The sequence below is a fragment of the Notechis scutatus genome, chromosome 1 (assembly GCF_049901735.1).
Source record: "Notechis scutatus isolate UNSWTSFEM ecotype Mainland chromosome 1, rNotScu1.2, whole genome shotgun sequence".
In the NCBI taxonomy this organism is placed as follows: domain Eukaryota; kingdom Metazoa; phylum Chordata; class Lepidosauria; order Squamata; family Elapidae; genus Notechis; species Notechis scutatus.
Window position 1 is genome coordinate 19,834,015 of NC_142009.1, and position 19,042 is coordinate 19,853,056.

Consider the following 19,042-nt stretch of genomic DNA (forward strand, 5'->3'; position numbering starts at 1 on the left):
AGAAAGAATTTTTTACTAACTCAAGCCCTGCATCTTCTAAATAAAGCTGTCGGAGAACCTCAGACTGATCAAAAGTATGAGGGGGAAGAGGGGGAGGCAGCCCCAGCCAGAAGAATCAGAGCAGCCACCCCCATAAATCAACCTGAGCCAGCAGCGCAACAGGCAGCAGCAGTCCAGGGCCCCCCGTTGTGGGGGAGTAATTGCCAGAAGGCGTAGAACTCCAAAGGTGCCTCCATTGGAAGTAAAATATGGGGGGGATCCCAAGGAGTTAGGATTCTTCCTGGCACAAGTCTGGAGCCATATGGAGGAATATGGAGAGGATTTTTCCTCGGAAGCAGCCAAAGTTAGATGTGTTACCAGGGCTCTTGACGGAACAGCTGCAAAGTGGATGGTGACTTTGCATAATGATAATGCCCCCCAGCTGATGAATTATGACCTGTTCATGACTGCGTTGCGGGCCAGGTTTGAAGACCCACTTGCTGAACGTAAGGCCAGAATTAGGATGAAGACCATAAATCAGGGGCAGAAATCAGTGGCCGACTACACCCAGGAATTTAGAGAGCTGGCGTGTCATATTCGAGGCTGGTCCCAGGGAGCCCTGATAGAAGCTTTTAAAGATGGGTTGAATGAAGATGTTTATCAAAGCTGTATTGCCAGAAGAGGGTTGAATGAAGATGTTTATCAAAGCTGTATTGCCAGAAGAGACTCCAGTGAGCTGCAGCTGTGGTACGCGCTGGTAGCAGAGGTGGAAATTGATCTGACCCGAAACAGATGCCGGGGGGGGGGGGCTTGGTTGGAGCAAGTCCTACCCCACCAGCCCTCAAGAAACCTTAAAACCTCAAAAGGGAGGGATGGCGGCAAAACCCAAGACCACTGCATGCTTCCAATGTGGGAAGGAAGGTCACTGGGCTGCAGACTGCTGTGCCAAGCTAGAGCCAAAGGGGGCGCCAAGAGGAGGAAGAAAACCTGAAAATGCCCCAGCAAAGCCTCGCGAAATAGCACTTAAAGCGGAGGAGGTTGTAGAGATCGCCCCTCCGAAAGGAGAGGAGCTGGGAACTCTAACCTCTTCTGAAGAGAGTGAATCCGAATCAGAAGACGACTCAGTGGTAAGTCCAAACAAGGGCCCTATGACCATTCCAGTGAGATTAAGGGTTGGCCTTGTTAGACTCTGGGTGCACAAGGTGCGTAATCAGCTCGGAGGTAGTAGAGAAAATGGGTTTAAGGCTAATCAGCTTTAAAAACGCCCATAGCCTTTTGCCAACTGGATGGATCGGTAGCTGGGGGCGGCCCTGAACATTTCATAATGGAATCAGTAGAAATGACGATGGGGAAGCATAAAGAGACTTTGTGTTTTATTGTGGCTCCTGGGATGGAGCGCCCCCTAATATTGGGTTTGCCCTGGCTCCGGAAATGGAACCCCCACATCGACTGGAGGATTGCACATACATACTGACCAACCCCCAGAAGGGGAGGGGCAATCTCAACCGAAACCCAAGAATCTCACAGAGCTGGCCTCCATTGGCATCGAGAATTTGAGGGGGGAGGAGAAAATTCCACAGGAATATTGGGACTTAAAGGAGGTATTCAGTGAAAAGGCCTCAGATGAGTGTCCCCCCCACCCCCATCGTTCAACAGATTGCAATATTGAAATTTTGCCAGGAGTAAAATTCCTAAAACCGAAACTGTACTCGATGACACCGCAGGAGCTAGAAGAGCTGTGGTCATTTATTGATTAAAAATTTGGAATGTGGTTTCATCCAACCTGCTAGGCCCTGAGTAGCAGCCCCAGTATTGTTCCGTCAGAAGAAAGATGGCTCTCTGCGTTTATGTGTTGACTATAGAAACCTCAACGCCATTTCGGTGGAGAACGTGTACCCCCTCCCCTTGATGAAGGATATGTTGGCCCACTTGGGCAAAGGGAAAAATTTTTATGAAACTCGACCTGAGAGAAGCATACTACCAAGTTCAAATTAAGGAAGGGGATGAGTGGAAAACTGCTTTTAATTGCCCAATGGGCTGTTTCCAATTCAACGTTCTTCTGTTTGGCCTACAGGGGGCCCCTGCAGTATTCATGCAAATGATCAATCAGGTGTTGCATGAACATTTATCCAAAGGGATGTTGGTTTATCTTGATTATATTCTTATCTATACGGAAACTTGTGATGAACATGTGAAACTAGTGCGGTCAGTTCTGGAAAAACTGTACGCAAAGTTGTCAAGTGTGAATTCCACCAGGAAAAAATTTACTATTTAGGCTATCGCATATCACATGACGGCATAGAAATGGATCCGGGGAAAGTTTGTGCCGTTTTGGAATGGGCCCCTCCCCGTACCAGGAAACAACTTCAAAGTTTCTTGGGATTTGCTAATTTTTACCGACAATTTATCCCTGCTTTTGCGAAGATTGCAATGCCTATCACAAATCTCCTAAAAACCAAAGGGGAGGTAAAACCGAAGCCTAGTAAACCACTGGAGTGGTCCATGGAGTGCCAAGCTGCTTTTGAGAATGTTAGGGATATACCCTAGCAGAATGTGCACAGCAGTCAGGCATTCAGGCGAATATGAGAGAAAGCGTTTTTTAGTTTACACACTCAGTAAAAACGGATACACTGTCTTAGTTGATTAGTTTATTCCATTAAGAGTTTAGCAGGGTCAAACAGTCCAAATATCATTCACTAGTGTTCAGTCAGTTCAGTCCGGAGATTGTTCAATTGCAAAAATCCAGCGTCGAAAAAAAAAAAGTCAGTTAACTTACAATGTCAATCCATAAATCAGTCCAGTAAATATCTTCTCACAGTAGATTAGATATGCAGCATTCAAAACTCTTTCCTCCTTCGACGTCAGCAACAGGGAACACGCAGAACAATCAACCATCAATCCAGTAGCAATCCAGGTTCTCTAGCTCCCTCTTATGGCAGTTTCTCAACCGCACCCAAATTATATCATTTAGAGCAGGGATCCCCAACCTTTTTGACGCCGCGGCCCGGTACCGGCATCAGCTGGGCGTCGCGGCCCGGTACCGGCATCAACTGGGCGCCGCCATCTTTTTTGACGAAAAAGTGCTTCCGGTGACCTCACCGGAAGCACTTTTCGTCAAAAGATGGCGGCGCGCTCGGTGAGCTTTTTCGGCAGAAATGGCTTTCTACCCGGAAAAGCTCACCAAGCGTAGCGCCGCCATCTTTTTTGATGAAAAGTGCTTCCGGTGAGCTTTCTACCCGAAAAGCTCACCGGAAGCACTTTTTTACCAAAAAAAGATGGCGGCGCCCAGCAACCAGCGGCCCGGTAAGAGTTGTTCCGCGGTTGGGGACCCCTGATTTAGAGTTTAAAGTGAAAAACACATTTAAACTTTGCTATCATGGTTTATATATTATTTACCCAAACAACGTTAGGTAACTATGGTTATTCCTAACATACTCCCCTTTTGGGTAACATAAAAATATATACATCTCTTTACAATCTTAACCCATAATCATCACAACTTTCTTTGTGTTTGATTTAACCTTGGGCCTTCGTAAATTGATCAGCTATATTGTCTTCAGACATACAATATTCCAGTCTTATCAAATTACTTTGTACAAGATTGCCTTACATTTAGATATCTAAGATCTGTATGCTTAGTTCTCGTTTTCACAGCAATATTTGTAGCCATTCGTATGGCTGCTTGATTGTCCTCATATACTACAATGGAATCATTTACATTTATTCCCATATCCATTAACAATTGTTTATAAAGAATCAAATCAGTACACAACAAAGATAGACATGAAAATTCTGCTTCCATTGTAGACATACTTATGTGTTGCTGTCTAATTGACCTCCAACCACTCAGTGCCTTTCCTAACAGTATAGCCGTACCTGAAGTTGATTTCCTAGTGTTTATGTCTGTTGCAAAACTTGCATCAGCATATGCACTTAAAATCAGATCATCTTTTGGCTCCAAATACAATGCATAGTGCATTGTCCTTTTAAGATATCTTAAGATACGTTTTGTCGCTTGCCAGTGTCGTTCAGTAGGTTCAGCATTGAATCGTGCCAATTGATTAACGCTATACGCAATATCTGGCCTTGACCAATTACTAATGTACGATAGACTACCAATTAGCGATTGATAGATAGTTTTATCAAACTTTGGACTTTGAATATCAGTGTGGCTAAATTCTTGACTCATTGGAGTTTTAGCCGGCTTACAAAGTTCCATCTTGTATGTTTTTAGTAATTGATAAATCTTATCCTCTTGAGATATCTTATAGCCACCTTTGGTTTTATTTATGGTTAATCCTAGATACTGCTTTATCTCTCCTAGTTGCTTTATTTTTATCTTCTTACCTAATAATGATATTATTTCAGTAGCTTCATTATTAGTTTTTGTGATTAAGGCAATATCATCAGTGAATAATAATAACAATGACACTGTTCCATTAGTCTCTCTCTTAAATAAACATGAATCAGCTAAACCTGCTTTAAACCCTATATTGGTTAACTCCTTAACAATATATTGGTTCCATTCGTAACCAGATTGTTTTAATCCATAGAGACTCTTTTTAAGCTTCCAACAGTCATTATTTGTTCTATCGTTCTTAATTCCTACAGGTTTCTTTAGGTATATTGTGTGCTGCAATGGTGCATGCAGATAGGCAGTTTCTACATCTAAGTCCAAATATCATTCACTAGTGTTCAGTCAGTTCAGTCCGGAGATTGTTCAATTGCAAAAATCCAGTGTCAAAAAAAAAAAAGGTCAGTTAACTTACAATGTCAATCCATAAATCAGTCCAGTAAATATCTTCTCACAGTAGATTAGATATGCAGCATTCAAAACTCTTTCCTCCTTCGACGTCAGCAACAGGGAATACGCAGAACCATCAACCATCAATCCAGTAGCAATCCAGGTTCTCTAGCTCCCTCTTATGGCAGTTTCTCAACCGCACCCAAATTATATCATTTAGAGTTTAAAGTGAAAAACACATTTAAACTTTGCTATCATGGTTTATATATTATTTACCCAAACAACGTTAGGTAACTATGGTTATTCCTAACAGAGAGGCTGAAACGACTGTTTACTGCTGAACCAGTACTCAAGCACCCGGACATGGACGCTCCTTTTGTAATCCAAGCCGATGCAAGTGACATAGCAGTCGGGGCGGTGTTACTACAAGCAAACAAGATGGGGACTCTGCAACCGTGTGCATATAATTCCCGTAAACTAACTGAAACTGAAAGAAGATGGGCCATCTGGGAAAAAGAAGCTTTTGCAGTTCGCTGGGCTCTGTTAACCTGGAGGCATTTCCTAGAAGGGGCAAAACACCCATTTGAGGTGTGGACAGATCATAAAAATTTGGAGGCTTTGAAAATGCCTTGGAAGCTGTCTCCCAAGCAAGTTCGCTGGGCACAGTACTTTAAATTTCCTCACATTTCATCACTTGTTCCTGGTTTATTGAAGCCGTGCAGTTTAGTCTAAAATCCCCATAATAAGCTTGGGGGGTGCACTTAATTACCTAAGCTCTCCACCCTCCCAGTGGTGGGATTCAATTTTTTTTACTACCGGTTCTATGGGAGTGGCTTGATGGGTGTGGCAGGGGAAGGATACTGCAAAATCTCCAGTCAGAGGTGGTATTTTCCAGTTCTCGAACTACTCAAAATTTCCGCTACCAGTTCTCCAGAGCTGGTCAGAACCTGCTGAATACCTCCTCTGCCTCCATCTAAGCTTTCCACCCTCTGTGTGTACTAAGAATGTGGAAAATTACCTCTGTTTGATTCAGTAATGAGCCCACTTAGAAAATTCTTCAGCAGTTACAAAGCCACATCCTGCCAACTACACTGACACTGGTTACATATGAAGCATTGGTAGTCAGCTCCCTTAGCTCTTTGCTAACAGATACCAGAGTGCATGTTGATTGACTGTAAATTTCAGGGAAAGCACAAAGAGTAATTAAGATGGAGGTGCTTTGCTTGAACTTAATTCATGGCTCACTTGTAAAAGCACCTAATAGTTTGCTAATAGATTAATTGTACAGGCCCCAATCATGTTGTGAACAGATAATAGTAGTTAAAAGGAGGTGTCCTGTCTTTTGGTATCTCAGCCATCTCTGTCAGCTAGCCATCTTTTTTCCAACTTGGTAATTCCAGGTGTATTTGGACTATAAACCAATTTTCCCCAAATAACTACAGGTGATGGAATTTGTCAATTTCCTTGAAAAGTACCCAGCTGAAGGGACTGGGCAAGGGATGGTTTTTGAGTGAGCAATTCAAGAAGGCTGAAATGTGCTACAATCAAGACTGTTTCAAGTGATAGTCAGAACATAATAGACTTTTATCACAATATATTTTTGCTAGCAGAGACCAAGCTGCTCCTTCTCATTCAGAATGCGCATTGTCAGCTGATTTTTAACCCCTGAAATGAAAAATACAACGTGCCTTTCCTTGTCCTTGGAAGTAAAATAGTTAGAGGTAACAGTTTGTTGCCTCTCATGGCATTCTCAAAGACTTTGCCTCACAGGGGGGGCCAGGCAGTGGAATTACTGAATTAGAAAAGGATTTTGGGGTGAAATTATACTTTTTCATATAGATCAGAGGTCTCCAAACTTGGCAACTTCAAGACTTGTGGATTTCAACTCCCAGAATTCTCCAGCCAGCACACCTGGCTGAGGAATTCTGGGAGTTGGTCCACAAGTCTTAAAGTTGCCAAGTTTGGAGACCCCTGATATAGATGAGGACTAAAAGCTGCCTATAAATGGCAGAGAAGTATACCAAAAGGCAGATCACTGTCTACAGGCGAAAGTCAGAACAAAAAAATAGGGACAGTAAGCCACCACCATTCAGCCTGAAAGCTCATCACCACTTCATCAATACCCACTGTGAAAGCCTACAACAGTATACTGTATTGTTGCTTTCATGAGACGTTTCATGAGATCATCAAATCTGTTGAGATTTCAAGTAAATAATTTAATTTATTAATTATTTAAAGCTGCATGGCTGCCCATCTCAAATTTATGATTCTGGACAGTTAACAATAAGTAAAAACAGCATTAAAGTTGTTAAGTTTCATCTGATAGGGTCCAGGAGAGCCTTTTCTGCCATGGCACCCGCTTTCTGGAACAACATCCCCACTTCAATGGAAAGAGTACTGACTACTAGTAGTAGTAGGAGCAGTACTGACAAGTAATGCTGTTTGTCACACTGTTAGATCAGCAAGTATATGCTCACTTCTATTATTATACAATTTAAGGCAGTATATTCCTGCCCCCAATTTTCCCCACAATGCCATTAGCCGAAACTGATTTGATGGTATACAATCAAAGAGCATTATCAGACCCTGGGAGCAGAATCTATCACTTTCCCCATTGCATCTAACCATACCACAATGGCTCGACGGCATCTTTTTTTCTCCCAAGCCCAGAAAAGGAAGAGGGGAAGAGAGACTTAAAATTGGAGAACAATTATAAGGCCTCCGTGGCTTATGTCGTATCCCTCCAACACAGGGTTGAAGAAACGTTATTTTGCAGTCTTTTCTCCTTGCAACCTAATGATATTCACGTCTACGCGAACTCTAATTCCCATCACGCACCGGAAACATTGTGACTGAGATAGCAAGCCCAAGTGTTTCCCATCATGCAACGGGCGCCGAGGTTCTTTGCCTGACTCCATTTCCCGACATGCTTTAGTTTTGGCGGATGGAATTGGCGGAGCTTGGCATGTAAATCCAACGGCTGGTCCCGCCCATATTTGTTTTGCCGCGCGGGAGTGGAGTCGCTCGCCATGGCGGGCTTGGTGTCGCACCACCAGGCTCTTTACAAGGGGTTCCGGACCCCGCCGTGGAAAGAGACTTTCCGGCAGGTAAGCAGACCAAACTTCTGCCCTCTCCTCCCCTCCCGTCTTTGGAACGCTGGAGGCGCCAACGATGCAAGGTTGGAACGCGGGCGGACAATTCCGCCGCCAAATTGGTACTTCGCGCCCGGCAAAAACCTGCGGAAGAGTCCCTGGGATGCTGGCTTTCCGGGAGGGAGATCCCTGGAAAAGTAGTGGGAGTGAAAACCTTTTGAGCAAAGAAGTCTAAAATGCCTGCAGTTGATTCGGATTAATGTCAGGCTCATTAGAATCAACCAGGATGATTAGGGGACTGGAGGCTAAAACATACAACGAACAGTTGCAGGAACTGGGCTTGGCTAATTAGTAAAGAGAAGGACCAGGGGAGACATGATAGCAGTGTTCCAATATTTGAGGGGCTGCCACAGGGAGGAAGGGGTCAAGCTATTTTCTAAAGCTCCTGTAGGCCAGACAAGGAATAATGGATGGAAACTGAACCTGGAAATAAGGAGAAACTTTCTGACAGTGAAAACAATCAACCAATGGAACAGAAGTTGCCCTCGGAAGTTGTGGGAGCACCATCACTTGAGACTTTCAAGAAGAGATTGGATTGCCATCTGTCAGAAATGGTGTAGTGTCTCCCGCTTGGGTGGGGGGCTGGATTAGATGACCTACAAGGTCCCTTCCAACTCTGATTATCTGTATCAGATTCCTTTTCGTGAATCGTGCAACACACCACTTAAACCTTAATTCGTAATTATCATGGCTTTTCAAGTTCAGTGGTGAAAAAAGTAAGGTTCTATATTTAGGCAAGAAAAACCAAATGCACAGGTATAGTGTAGGAGGGTACTTAGCTCAATAGTAGCAACTGAGAGGGATCTTGGAGTCCTAGTGGACAATCACTTAAAATATAAGCCAGCTGTGCGCTGCAGCTGCCAAAAAAACCCAACCAATTCCAGGCTGCATTAAAAGAGGGATACATTCAAGATCATGTAAAGTATTAATACCACTTCATAATGCCTTGGAAAGGTCACACTTGGAATACTGCATCCAGTTTTGGTCACCACAATGTAAAAAAGATGTTGAGACTCTAGAAAGAGTGCAGAAAAGAGCAATAGAGATGATTAGGGACTGGGGGCTAAAACATATGAAGAACGGTTGCTGCAATTGGCTATGCCTAGTTTAATGAAAAGAGGGACAAGGGGTGACATGATAGCAGTGTTCTGATAAATAGGGAGCTGCCACAAAGAAGAACCTATTCTCCAAAGCACCTGAAGACAAGACAAGAAGCAATGGATGGAAACTAATCAAGGAGAAAAGCAACCTAGAACTAAGGAGAAATTTCTTGTCAGTTAGAACAATTAATCAGTGGAACAGCTTGCCTCCAGAAGTTGCTCTAGTACAAAGAAGAGATTGGACAACTATTTGTCTGAAATGATACAGGTTTTTCTGCCTCAGCAGGGGGTTGGACTAGAAGATCTCCAAGATCCCTTCCAACTCTGTTATTCTGTTCTGTTCAGGGTTAACTGCTGACATTGTTATATTGTTTTTCTTTCTTTAGCGCTGTGTGGATCGACTGAAAAGTAGTCGGGCTAAGTTGCTTGAAAGATATCGTCAAGTGGGAGAAAATGGAGCAAGTAGACCAAATAAAGCTTTGCTGGTACAGGAGGTGATGGAAGTTGAGTGGAAAGCTTTGCAATCTCTGGATTCTCAGGTACCCTCTCTGAGAAAGCAAGATTCTTCCCAGGTTAGTGCAGAATGAATTGGGGGGGGAGGGTGTTGGTGTCAAAACATAGGTTTGGCATCCATGTTTCTCAACTTTAGCAACTTCAAGTGTGGACTTCAGTTCCCAGAGCTCTTCAGCCATGCTGGCTAAGGTATTCTGGGAGTTGAAGTCCATAGATCTTCAAGCTGTTGAAAAACACTGCCTTAAAGGGATCAGTAGTCTTTTCTGATGTCATCATGCAATGGTTCTGAGGTTCTAGGGGCAAAAATTAGGCATAAAATTTCACAAGATATTATTATCGCACTTGCAAATCTAGGCCACGTTGTTTGAGATATAACCAAAAGTTTATTTTTATTTCACATTGATTTGAAATGGTGATTTAGGATTGGAAAGAATGTTCTTGAATTCATCTATATGTTTTACATATGTTTTTCTTATTAAGCAAAAATGAAATACTTCTGTAGTTGTGGAAAGTAACTTTGCATATGAGGCTTTTTAAATAATTTATAAAACAATTTCAAGATCATTTGAAAAAAAAATAAGCAGTGGGGTAGGAGTAGAAACCCAATTTACTTTTGATATTTTTTAATGGTTTATATTTTATTGATTTTATTATAATTTGTTATGAGCTGCTTTGAGAATCAGACAGCATATACATTTAATAAATTACTATTTTGAAAATCCAAAAATACTAAATTTTGAAGCAGTTGCTTAGTAACTTGGTGGGAAAAATGCTCAATTGGTGCTGTGGAGAAAGCATGTAACCTTGAATTCCTTGTAGAAAAGCTGTTATAAACACACTTTCTTTTTAAAAAAAACAACATATTCTACCATTGCCAGAATGCATTGTCACAATAATTCTGAGCTTGACCTAAAAGTATATTTTAGAGCAGGGGTCCCCAACCTGTGTGCCGTGGTCTATTCGCAACTAGACTGTGAGTGTAGGGCTGGCACATGCGTGTGCACAGCCCGACTCAAATCAGTGGCGCTGGCACTTGCAGCTCCATGCACACAAGCGGCAAGGCCAGTTCTCACAGCCCCACTTGTGTGAGCATGCACGCTTGTCCCTCACTCAACACCCCGTCCCCCACACACTGGGCGGCCAACTTGGAAAGTTTGGGGAACACTGCCTTAGGGGAGGCCAAAATGTCTTCCCGCTTCTTGAATGATGGACCTGATGTTATAAAGCTAAGAAAGCAGTGGAAAGATTTTTTTATGTAGAATTCACCCTTGTGTTCTGAGAGCCTTTGGTAGATAAAGCCCAATGTATGTAGCTCACTACCATGGAGGGGTTGTGAGGACCCAGAGTATATCAGAAATATAACAAAATCCAAAATGTAACTAAAAGTCCTTTAATGCCTTCAACTTGGCTTCGCTGTTTAATTGTTCACAGTGGAGGAGTAAACTATTTTCAAAATAACATTTCAAAGGAAAGAAACACAGTTCAAATTCAAAGAGCCGATAACAAAGCAAGAACCAAAAACAAACAGCACTGAATAAAGTTCCACGACAGACCAGGATAGATAATTGCCAACTTCAGGAAGATAACCAGGGACAGTCCGTTGGAAGAAGATAAACCTTCTTGAGGAATAAAACACTAATCTATCTCCAGCTGCTGTTAACATGCAGGTCAAACCTTTTATGCAGATCTCACACCTGCAGCCCATGAAGATGGCCCTCTCCTCCTGAGTAGACCATGTTTTACCCTGATCCTCTCCTCCCTGTATGCCCTAGGATGGATAGGGGATGGGCCTGGGTCCTCCTCTGACTGCTCAGCCTGCCTCTGCCCTTCCCCAGTCTCCACCACCACCTCTGGAGCCACACTCCCACTCCCTGTTGGCTGTTCCTCCTCTTCCTCAGAGTCAGTTTCCACCAGGGGCATGACAGGGGTCCTGGGCAAACAGACTTCATTTTGGAAACTGTATGTATGAAGTGGAAGTAGTCCTAAGTGTGTCTCTCACATATACCATTTTCCTTCCTTAAATATGACTAGAATATTTAACTGGGTATTTTTCTCTTTAGATGCTTGAAGAACTGGCTGTATTGGATGAAATCCAGCAGGAACTGATCTTGCAAGGTATTCTGGCTTATTTTTGATAACTAACTAATTTTGATAGCTTTAATTAATGCTTTTACTAAAGGGCAGTGCATAGCTGAATTTGATAAATTTCAAAAAAGCCAAGCAGGATCAGCCAGGAATTTACTAGGGAATCTCAGGGCTCTACGTCCTTCAGCAGTGCATGTTTGTAAACTGTGTACTGATAAAAGTGTGACTTAGAATTTGATGATGGAAATGTATAATCAGCTCAAAATTAATAACATCTGCTTCTTATAGTTTACTTGATTCAAAGGCAGGGAATAAAAGTTTCATTTTCCATATGAATGAAATGTATTGACCCAGAGAAAGCTCTGTCAGTAAATTACTTCTTGCATGTCAGGAGGAAAAAGAGGAAAACCAAGGTACATTTAAAATTAGCAAACAAAAATATGAAATAAAGTGAGGAAATTGGATATATCATAGTTCAATATAGTTAAAATGTTGGATTGGGGACATAGATTCAATTTTACTCCTAGAAATTAATTGAATGACTTTGTATCGGCCACACTATTTTAGCTGAACCTCCCTCACAATGTTGTTATTGCAAGTAAATAAATGGAGTACAGTACTACTGTAGTACAACTCCATTGCCTGGAGTCCCTGAGGAAAAGTGGAATAGAAAGCTAACATATTTTTATTTTTATCCTGCCTATTTTCATAAATAACTGAAGGTGATCAAAATACCTAATACTCCTTCCTCCTCCTGTTTTCCCTAGCACAACAACCTTGTGAGATAGATTGGATGGGGTCACATTAATCAGAAAGTGGATCAAAATCCAGGTTTCTGAAGCGAGGAATATCCAGCTCCATGGGCTCACTGGGAATTGAACTCAGTTTAAGAGATTTAACCAATTAACATTAATGCTCTCCTTTGCAGAACAGCTGACCATAGAGGAGTATGAGCAAAGTCTGAAGTTTGAGGAGGAATGCCTTAATGCAATGCTTGATGGCTTAGATACAGAACACCATATCATCTGTCCTGTTTGTAGAAGGTGAATTCATTGGCTTGAGAAAGCATCTTGTAAAATCTCCATTTCTGCTTGGTACCAGGCCGCATGTTTATATATTTACTTATTTATTGAAATCCTGCCTCTATTATTTTTAGAAATAGTTCAAGATGGAGAATGTGTATGGAAATTCTCATTCATTCAGATCGTGATTGTCCCAAAGATGCTTTTTGAAAAGGCAAATGGACTTTGTTTTTCTTTGAAGAGTTTTCCTGAAATGTCTGAAAAAGCTTCTTGGATGAGAAGTGAAACATCTTCAAGGAAAAACAAAGTCCAGTTGCTTTTTGGGTCAATATGGAGAACATACATAATACTCTTTCCTATTTTCCCCACAACAACATCCTGAGAAGTATGTTGGACTGAGAGTGACTGGCCCAAGTTCACCCAGCCAACTTTTGTGCCTAGAATGAAACTAAAAACCCCAATCTCCTAATTTCCTAAACTCAACACCTTAACCGCTACTCTTAACACTGGACTGCTGTTGAAGCTTCATTTTTTGCAAGTTCTTTTTATGCAGATATTTTCCTTTTTCCATCTTCAGAGATAAGTAGAGAGCAAAAAAGTTGGCTTTCCTTACTTGCATCTTGAAGTAAGGTTGATTTTCTTAACTAGTGAAATTCGTAGTACAGTATGGCGAGCTCCATATTCAGGACTACAGAAAGTGCCTTCCAATTCTTCCTCCTTTCTGATCTTGTCATGCTGTTCAGTCAGTGGTTCATAGTTGAACTTTTACAGATGATGTTAACATGTTCTCTTCTTGCTGACCTCTGTTTTGTACATGTTGCTTGACCAGGGAAAGATTTTGTCTTAGTTTTATATCCCATAGCTGATTTCAATATCTGGAAATCCCAATTTCTCAGCTGTTGTGACTTGTGAATAATTAGTGAAGAACTATTCGTTATTCACTAACTGTGGCCTACATCAGAACCCACCTAGAGAAAACTGGTGAGACTGAAAGCAATTCAGAAGTCTTCAAACATGCCTGGTTTCTTACTATGGATACATATAAGAATATACATATACATGTAAGAAATGCTTTCTTTAGACACTTGACCTACTTGTAGGCTTAAGTAGTAATGATTCATGGCATATTTTAGCTACCCAGTTTCTGCAGAATATATAAACGACCCTACAATTCTTTTTGAATTTTAATTAATTTTTCAAGGTAGTACAGTAGCAGAATGCTTTTCTAATTCTGTTAATCAGTTGATTGCTTTTCACTTTCCTTCTCATTTGATCCCCATGTGCAATGCCTTTGATTGTAAACTAGGCAAATTACTTTTCACTTTCATTGTTGCAATTCCCTTTGCATCTAGGAACAATCTCAGTGTGTTAAGTAACATGGTTGCATGCCAATGTGGACTCTGCATCAATAGCCTGGTAAGCAAATGTTAAGGAACTTCAGTATTTAAGCTTCTGCCTTGCATGCTGAGGTTTGTTGGTTTGATTGCTTCTTTCTCACTTAAGCATATTTAGACATAAAGCTGATGAAAGAGACCTTTCATAGTCTGAGGCCCTGCCAGCTAAGTACATGTTGTGATCCCAGCCAACTGCTTTCCGCTTTTCAGCAAATCAACTTACTTTGATCTGTGAACCTTCTATGTCAAGAATGGTCAGTCTTCATTGACCAGTTTGTGTGTGTGTAGGAAGAGGGTTGATCTCTTAGGTCCTATTCTTGTTGGGTATCTTTTTCCTCCAGTTTTTCAGGCGGTACTTTGATGTTGGCCTATACTAGTTGCTGAGCAACATGAACAGGATGTGCTAATGGTGCTGCATTAGGTGGCCTTTGGTCAGACCTAGGATTCATTATCAAATGAAATAACCCAAAACATGAAATACAGGTGGTTTTCAACTTTGTTCAGTCACCATTTGCAGTTACAGTGGCACTGAATGAAGAGACTTACAACTGATCCCCGGTTATGGTCTTTGCGGTGCTTCTGTGGCCATGAGATTAAAATACAGGCATTTGGAGCCTAGTTTCACTTAGGACCACAGAGTTGCTTCAACTGCCCCTCCCCAAACCTTTTGGCTCTCGGACTCCACAGTCCATGCTGCCCTAGCTGACCTTTGCCATCTTTTTATCCTGTGGTCATTTGCAAGAGAGCTGCTGGCTGCACAAGGCTTTCTTCCACAAGTCACCCAGGGCAATTTCCTCCTGAGGCTCAGGGGAAGATGGCCTCAATACGGCCAGTAGCTGCCTTGCGAAGGGGCCTTGTCAGCAGGAGAAGCAAGAAGACGGTGAAGGTCAGCTTTGCTCTCAGGGCAGTGGGAGCGGATGAGGCTTGCTGGGCAGCTGTTTACCCCGCTGGGCAGCAATTTCATTGCTGGATGGCGGCTTCGTGCTGGGCAGCAATCTTATGCCATTCTGCTGGAGCTTCCTGGGGTGGATAAGGCTTCCAGTGGCAGCTGAAGTTTTGTACTGTGGCTCAGGGGATTCTTGCAAGCCCCCTAGTCATGGCACACTAGGAAGCCCCTGTATTGCAGCATGGCAAGTATCCCAGAGCTGCGCAATTGAGCAGCCCAAAAGACAGACATGGGAGGGAAGAGGCATTTGGGAGAGGTTGAAGGGGAGGCAGTCCCTTGCTTGGGAAAGCCAAGGCTGACCAGGCCCGGAATAGCTTGGACTGGTGGAATTCACTTAACAAGTGCTGTTGCTAAGCAATGTGGTTGCAGTTTAAGACTGCATTGTTTAGCAATGAGAATTCCAGTCCCAGTTGCGGTTGGATGGAGGGCTACCTGTAAAATAAAAAACAGAAGATACCGCCTTCATGGCCGGCTTGTAAGCTTTCCATAGCATCTGGCTCGCCATAGTAGAAAGCAAAATAATTAGACCTTCAGCTTTATTGAAAGCTATTCTTAGAAAGTTATGAATGCAAGATGGTGCCCAATGTAAAACATCCTATGCTTTCTTCACAGGTGTGTGTAACAGGAAAAAGTAGGGATTGGGGCTAATTGGTAACTGGGCAAGCAACAGCTTGACTCAAATCTGCATAAAAATTTGATTTTTCTCTTTTAAGGGGATGACTGAGGAAAAGCTCCAGTTGCTCTTAGAAGAAAGCCTGATGGAACACAGCCAACATTGTCAGCACTGTCCTGAATTCACTGTAACTAATATGATGGAAGAAGCTAACCTCCTTATGAGCTGTCAGGTAATCTTATGAGCTGTCAGTATCCAAATTTAATGAGAATATTGCAGTGACAATTCACTCCAATAACCCCCCCCCCCCAAGAATTTTTACCACAAAAATCAGAAGCAGTTTCTCATACACAATATTGTGAATGCAATGCTAATGTTACTTTCTTGAAAAGCAAAGATGTCCTTGGGCTGAGCTCAAATATTTGTGGCTGCATCGATGCAGCTTTCTTGGTTCACACAAGAAAATGCCTGAAATCAGCCATGGTTTTTTTTTTTTTGGTCATATTTTTATTCTGTTTAAAGACTGACTAAAACGTAAAGGGATTTTTAAAAAGTGGAACACAAACCAGAATAGCGTAACCTTTCTGTAACTATCCCAGTTTTGCAAGAACTGGCCACAAAGAATGCTTTCCTTGCTCATAATCATTAGGGAAAAACCCTCTAGAGCAGTGGTCCCCAACCTTTTTTACGCCGCGGCCCGGTACCGGCATCAGCTGGGCGCCGCCATCTTTTTGACGAAAAAGTGCTTCCGGTGACCTCATCGGAAGCACTTTTCGTCAAAGATGGCGCCAGCGCTCGGTGAGCTTTTTCGGGTAGAAATGGCTTTCTACCGGAAAAGCTCACCGAAGCGCTAGCGCCGCCATCTTTTTGATGAAAAAGTGCTTCCGGTGAGCTTTCTACCGGAAAAGCTCACGGAAGCACTTTATCAAAAAGATGGCGTGCCAACAACCAGTGGCCCGGTAAGACTTGTTCCGCGGACGTACGGTCCGGACCGCAGTTGGGGACCCCTGCTCTAGAGCACAGTGTCAAACAGGCTGCATCACATTGCCATCACGTGATGTTCCCTCCCCTTCACGGAGCGGTGGGCGTGGCCTGCGCAGAGGCCAGTTTGATAATCCTGCTCTAGAGGGAAGTGCCATACTTTTCCAAACTTAGATTTAAAAATTTACATAATGTTGCTCAGTGAGAAAGAAGCTATATTTAAATTCACACTGGCACTTTGAATGAATCATGACTTTATTTAAGAAACAATAACGTTTATTTCCTTTTGCTTTTAGGCTTGTGATTCCTGGACAGTGATTTTTTAATTCCATCTGTATAGCCCTACTTTTGTAGAAATAATTGCTGCTGTCTCCCCTACTCTTTTCTTTAGAAGGGTGTGTGTGTGTATATAATACAATGTATATAAGTACAAAAAGTGTCCTCTACTTTTAATTTAACTGGATCTATGCTATTTTTTTCTAATGTGTCCTGAGGAATAAACTCCGTTTATGATAAGAACTGGGGATTATAGGTTTGGGGCAGACTTTTGGTTGCAGTACTTTTTTGTACAAATTCTTGGAAATTTTGATCCAAATTGCATATGCTATCATGAGGGGATTAAAGGAATTGCTATGTGTGAAGCACCTGTTTTGCAAAGAATGTCATAGATTCCAACTGGTGACATTTTTGCTTAAAGGTCAGATAGCAGAAGGGGATGGATATATTTCATTCTTGGACAAATGTTAATTGTACAATTGTTGGCCAACGTACCAGTCACCAACTCTGAATTCCTGTCATTTAGTGGGAACAACACTGGCCAGTGACCCGATTACATAAAGCAGCATAATGCATGTCATCTTTTTAATAACATCTGGAAATAAAGTATGGGTGGGCAACAGCTTTTTCCTACCAGATATGCTGGTGAAATTGAGAGCTGTGATTAAAAGGGGGAGGGCAAACTACCCCTCAATAACCAGAAAGATCCTGGTAGCCCTAATGTATCTTTTTAGATGAAAGACACAACGCCTTATTCCATGAAAGGGTTTTTAGCCTGGCTTCCCTTTGTCCCAAAGAATTCTGCTTTAAGCTATGGCATAAAGATCCACTGAAAATGGAAATACAGGTTTGCAAGCTTGTTTTTCTGGAGCTCCAGTTGATTGGCAATTTCCATTTTAGAAAATCCCAGAATTTGGATTCAGGGAAATGCCTGATGTATAAGTTGGTACATTGAGGCAAGTTTCTTTTACTTATTTTGAGAGCCGCTTTAACAGAGATTGGATAGTATAGGAAAAATCAATATAAAATACTGTATTATTTAAACACAAGCTGGGATAGAGAGAGAAGACTATACCATCAGGTATATTACTATTTCCCACATTTTGGAGGATACATTCTTTGAAATCAATAAACTAAAATTACCTTATGGTAGCCAAGCAGTATCTGAGCCAGATGAAAGATCATTTTGTAGTTCCTTCCATCTTAAATAAAGCCTGACATTGATGCTGTACTCCCACCAAAATATGTAATATAAATTGGGCACCTCCATTTGCATTTTTTCCTTGCTAGCTTTAAAAGATCAAATCCAAGTCAGATGCAAAACAGTGGCTCATATAGATTAGTTGACCTATTCACATTACATACTAGTGTGATGCATTCCCTGAACAAACAGTACATATTTGCACTAATACACCAAATGTATTAATTCCTGCCAACATCAGTTCTGATCAGTGTTATATGCTGCACTTAAAATCATTGTAATTTTTTTTTCTGTTGGGCTTTGTAAAAAATGGGGGAAGCTAGCTCAATATACGCAGTCATGCTGTTGACTAGTTAGTTTTAAGCAGCATGTATTGGTTCAAACAGTTCCATTATTACCGGTATCTGTTTTGAATCCCCAAAAGGCCAATGTGATTCCCCTTTCTCTTATCCTTCTTGTTTTTCTTCAAATAGTCTTTTGTGTATAACTAAGTACCTAGGTGGGTACTGTTCATTAATATTCTGATTTGGTTTTTTAAAAAACTTTCTGCATTGTTGACCAACTTGAGTTTTGTTAATTGGAAAGGCAGGATATAATTTAAGAAATAAACTACCTCTAAAGCCGTTAACTTTGTGATGTTTTGTTACTTGAAATCCAGATGCAAAATTACCTATTGCTTCTTTCCAAACACTATAAGATTCATGTTCTCTTAGGCTATAATCCATTGTACAGTTAAGATACAAATAGGTGTCCTTTATGAAGCTTTGAGCAGAACCTGCAGAATCATTTTAGCAATTTCAATTATTAAGGGCTTACAATGGGATCCTAGCTTGACTTTACTTCCACTTGCCAGATAATCTTCCCACAACTATGGCCATACTCCTGAAAGCAAAAGAGATTGATCAAATGAGCTTTAAACTTCATTCCAGGGGAAAGATGCTATCTCAGAAAGGTCTTTATTGTTTGCAAATTATGCAAACAATTCATGACTGCCACACAAACCTCTTGGAAATATTTCCAAAGGGGGAAAAAAGAA

General features: G+C 41.7%; 1 protein-coding gene and 1 long non-coding RNA gene across 3 annotated transcripts; one reads left to right on the top strand and one right to left on the bottom strand.

The window, feature by feature from the left end:
* Window positions 1-7,695: 7,695 nt before the first annotated feature.
* Window positions 7,696-18,629, top strand: RPAIN (RPA interacting protein). Of its 2 annotated transcripts, none has more exons than XM_026672423.2 (7): window positions 7,696-7,830; window positions 9,362-9,547; window positions 11,549-11,603; window positions 12,502-12,616; window positions 13,948-14,011; window positions 15,649-15,780; window positions 16,826-18,629. In XM_026672423.2, the coding sequence occupies exons 1-7, from the start codon at window positions 7,753-7,755 to the stop codon at window positions 16,853-16,855; spliced, it is 660 nt and encodes a 219-aa protein (XP_026528208.2). In that variant the 5' UTR covers window positions 7,696-7,752; the 3' UTR covers window positions 16,856-18,629. The 2 variants fall into 2 exon arrangements, with proteins under 2 accessions (XP_026528208.2, XP_087813923.1); XM_087957797.1 differs by having other exon boundaries at window positions 9,362-9,514.
* On the bottom strand, window positions 16,033-16,644 carry LOC148132689 (uncharacterized). The gene is made up of 2 exons (XR_015748049.1): window positions 16,580-16,644; window positions 16,033-16,228 (listed from the first exon to the last, which is right to left on the bottom strand). It is a non-coding gene; the product is annotated as an uncharacterized LOC148132689 (long non-coding RNA).
* Window positions 18,630-19,042: the final 413 nt, after the last annotated feature.

Bases quoted from the DNA above. Each gene is read 5' to 3' on its own strand.
- RPAIN (XM_026672423.2), top strand. From the start codon at position 7,753: ATGGCGGGCTTGGTGTCGCACCACCAGGCTCTTTACAAGGGGTTCCGG. The intron at 12,617-13,947 runs GTGAATTCATTG...CTTTGCATCTAG, and splicing joins ATCTGTCCTGTTTGTAGAAG to GAACAATCTCAGTGTGTTAA. The intron at 14,012-15,648 runs GTAAGCAAATGT...TTCTCTTTTAAG, and splicing joins GACTCTGCATCAATAGCCTG to GGGATGACTGAGGAAAAGCT.